The 4,207-nt window shown below is 36.4% G+C and overlaps 1 protein-coding gene across 1 annotated transcript; it reads left to right on the top strand.

Moving 5' to 3' along the window:
- The first annotated feature begins 730 nt into the window (after positions 1 to 730).
- LOC110258232 (olfactory receptor 6C2-like) lies at positions 731 to 1,928 on the top strand. Its single transcript, XM_021081414.1, has one exon. It carries the CDS (start codon positions 945 to 947, stop codon positions 1,926 to 1,928), a length of 984 nt encoding a protein of 327 aa, XP_020937073.1. The 5' UTR covers positions 731 to 944.
- The last annotated feature ends 2,279 nt before the right edge of the window (positions 1,929 to 4,207 follow it).

Below are 4,207 nucleotides of genomic sequence, written 5' to 3'. Positions count from 1 at the left end.
GTTTAAATTTTAATAGCATATAAGGAATACTGTTACTATTTCCATTTCACAGATGAAAACCTGAATTACAGTGAAAGCAAACAGTGATTGGGGATCTAATTTGTATGCCAAATCTGAACTTTCTGTACTTAATGACATTGGTACCAAGATGCTGGAATATTGAAAACTTAACCCAAAAGGTAACTTTGCTGTAGAGCATAAATTGACAGAACATTGTAAATCAACTATAATTAAAAAAAAAATTTAAGACAAAAAAAGTAACCCAACAGGTTTAAAGTTATAAGCAATTGTGATTGTCATAAAATCTTATCACACCCAATGTATCTTAACACTCTAAACAACTAATTTCTCTCCAAAATACTGTCTTTGCACAATAATAACAAAGATTACAAATTTTAGAGAAAAAGTCATGAGGGAGAGACAATGGAAGAGGTGAATGAAGAGAAAGTTGTTTAGAGAATAAAACATAAGTTTAAAAAATTATAACAATGCTAGAACTCAAATCTTAAGCAATGAATATAGAAAGCATGTATAGTAAACCCCAAACTACCTACTTATATTTGCACTTTAAGAAGAACAAAACTACAAAGAAAAAACGTTGAAGCATTTAAGAAGCTTAAGATTTGATTTTAGGACTTTGCATTAGTTAGCAGGAAAATAAAACTAAATAAGTAATTCCAATCCCGTGTGCAGATAAAAACGAAACACAACTTGTGAATAAAAAGCAATGAAAAATAGGATTCATGTTGGAGGGTGACGCAGATAAAATAACCTAATTTTTTAAAAAATATACCATGAAATTACCAAAACATACCTCAATGGAACCTAATAATGATTATTATAATATTTACAACCAAATTTTTAAGTTGCATATTAGAAGGTTTTTTGTAGTTTTTTGAGTTATTAATTACTGCTATGGGATGTTAACATCACTCTCCTATTAAATGTCTCTGAATCATAAATGCAGACTGAGCAGGAGGCAGGACTCAGTGATGAGAAACCACACAGTAATAACTTTTATCCTGCTGGGACTCACAGATGAGCCACAGCTGAAGACTCTGGTTTTCATCTTCCTGTTTCTCACCTACATGCTGAGCATCACTGGGAACCTGACCATCATCTCCCTCACCTCCACAGACTCTCACCTCAAAACTGCCATGTACTTTTTCCTACAAAACTTCTCCTTCTTGGAAATCGCATTTACATCTGCTTGTATTCCCAAATACTTGTACAACATATCAACAGGTGATAAGACCATCACATACAACAGTTGCGCTACTCAACTATTTTTTACTGATCTCTTTGCTGTAACTGAGTTTTTCCTCCTGGCCGCCATGTCCTATGACCGCTACGTGGCCATCTGCAAACCCCTGCATTACGTGACCATCGTGAACCACACGGTCTGCAGGAGACTCATCATTGGTTCCTGGCTGGCTGGCTTGTTGATCATCATCCCCCCACTCAGCCTGGGCCTAAAGCTGGAATTCTGTGACTCCAATGTCATTGACCATTTTGTCTGTGATGCAGCCCCCCTCCTAAAGATCTCATGCTCAGAAACGTGGCTCATAGAGCAGATGGTCATAGTCTGTGCTGTGTTGACCTTTATCATGACACTTGTGTGTGTGGTTCTATCCTACATACACATCCTCAAGACCATTTTGCAATTCCCTTCTGCCCAGCAAAGGAAAAAGGCATTTTCTACATGTTCTTCCCACATGATCGTGGTCTCCATCAGCTATGGAAGCTGTATCTTCACCTATGTTAAACCTTCAGCAAAGAAATCATTGGCTGTTAATAAGGGTGTGACACTGCTCACTACTTCCATTGCTCCCATGCTGAATCCTTTCATTTACACCTTGAGAAACAAGCAAGTGAAACAAGCCTTTGATGATACAATCAAAAGATTTGCATTGTTCCTAAAGAAATAAGAGAACTTGCTAATGTATAAGAATTGTGTTCATGGGAGTTCCCGTCGTGGCACAGTGGTTAAAGGGTCCGACTAGGAACCATGAGGTTGGCGGGTTCGATCCCTGCCCTTGCTCAGTGGGTTAATGATCCGGCGTTGCCGTGAGCTGTGGTGTAGGTCGCAGACGCGGCTCGGATCCTGCATTGCTGTGGCTCTGGCGTAGGCCAGTGGCTACAGCTCCGATTCGACCCCTAGCCTGGGAACCTCCATATGCCACGGGAACGGCCCTAGAAATGGTAAAAAGACCAAAAAAAAAAAGAATTGTGTTCATAAATATATCAGACATCCCTAAACTATATCTTTAAGCTTTTAATACTTTTTCTGCATAACAAGGAAGCTTCACTGGAACTATATTTGTTAATACTAAAATATAATAATACATTTCCCTGAAACAAAAGAATCATTTTGCATTTAAACCAGACTTAATAAAACTGCAAACAGAAGCAATGAGTTCATCTTAATACTTTAGATTTAGTAATCGTACTTATCGTCTCTTCCAACTCTGGCATTTGAGGGCTTTTTGATTCCAGGCCCCATTCTAAGTTATTCTGTTTTTGTCTTTAAACAATAAACTTCAGAGAAGGATGGTTTAGGGGAAATGGGCTTAATATTAAAGATGGAAGTAAATCTTGAAGTAATAATACTGTTTATGGCTTTATATATTCATCTTTATATCATGACGACAATGATTACAGCAGCTAATCACTAGAAACATACAACTTTTTATTATATGTAAAATAAATGTTAAAGTTATTTTATCTTCACTTCACAAGTCAGTAAATAAATCAAAGCTTAGCAGAGTTCCTGCCAATAAGAGGTAACTTCATGATGCAAATCCACTTATATCTTACTCCAAAGCTCCCCTTTTATTTAACAATATGTGATGCTGTAGTGATGTCCATTTTAATTGTAGAATGTCCTCAATGGGAGTTCCTGCTGTGACGCCACAGGTTAAGGATCTAGCATTACCACAGTTGTGGTGTTGTTTGCAACTCTGGCTCAGATGTGATCCCTGGCCCAGCACCTTTTATATGCCACAGGTGTGGCCAAAAAAAAAAAAAAAGTGTCCTCAATGGACACTTGAGGAAAATTACATATACTAAATAAAGGTATTGCTCCATGAAAACTGAAAAACTGTTAAATGATTTTTAAGAGAAAAATTACGTAAAATATAGCAGGCCCTCTTAATATAAACATTCCTAATTTATAAAGAAAACCACTCATTATATTAGAAAATAGTTTATATTTATATAATATTTACCAAAATAAAGCTTACACTTTAACACAGAACAAAGAAGAGCAGAAAGGTTTGAAGAAAAATGAAGGTCAAGAGCATATGCATACTCTCCATAAGAAGGTAGGGAGATTATATATGACGTGGTATATAGAACTGAATACGAGTATAATAAAAAGTGAAATTATATATGAACTGGTATATAGAACTGAATACATAGGTATAATAATTTTAGTGTTCCCAGGAAAGATCCGATGAAACCAAGGCAATGGGCTCAAAAGTGCCACTAGTCCTGACTAATGAGTTTGAATATATGCATGAATTTGTATTAAAAATTGGGCCACCTTGAGCCACACATATCCCTTCAATCAGGTCTCATTTAAATATTCTGCCTTAATTAGGCTCCTTTGATCAATACACAGGGTATAGAGGTTCTGAGGTCACTGGCTCGTTCCAATATTTTAACCAAATAAGATGAGCTTTCATTTATTCGAGACCATTAATTGTAATTTTCACACAATATTTTTATTCTAAGTGATTTTCCCAGATTTTCACATAATTCTGCAGAAATTCCTGCATTACATAATCTTTGTAACTGATACCTATCCCATGAGTGCAGGATCTGTTCTATTTCAGCAGAGTTAATTATTTAAAAATTCAATTACCAGATGACTAAATTTACACTGATCACTCTGGCTTGAGTTGAGCAATGAAATAGCCGAAACCTTCCTGAATGTACAGTGAATAAAAGAAGCAACACAACAGACTATGAGCAAAGGAGAAAGTAGCACTGTGGAACAGAAAACTCAACCACCCTAAATGGAAAAAAAAAAATAAGGGTGGATTCCTAAAGCTCATCTTGGTGTCTGGCCTCTGACGTTGCCTATCCTTCTCCCTCCCATAAGCAGCACATTAAATTGACCTACTGGACAGAAACAACTATATCCATAAAATAGATCAGCCACAAGGATTTACTGTAAAGCACAGGGAATTATATTCAATATCTT

Source organism: Sus scrofa, unplaced genomic scaffold (assembly GCF_000003025.6).
Source record: "Sus scrofa isolate TJ Tabasco breed Duroc unplaced genomic scaffold, Sscrofa11.1 Contig1617, whole genome shotgun sequence".
In the NCBI taxonomy this organism is placed as follows: Eukaryota; Metazoa; Chordata; class Mammalia; order Artiodactyla; family Suidae; genus Sus; species Sus scrofa.
The sequence above is the reverse complement of the archived record's forward strand: the minus strand, read 5'-3'. Positions and strand labels throughout refer to the sequence as shown.

What these genes read in the sequence shown, in the direction of transcription:
- LOC110258232 (XM_021081414.1), top strand. Translation starts at nt 945, where the DNA reads ATGTCTCTGAATCATAAATGCAGACTGAGCAGGAGGCAGGACTCAGTG.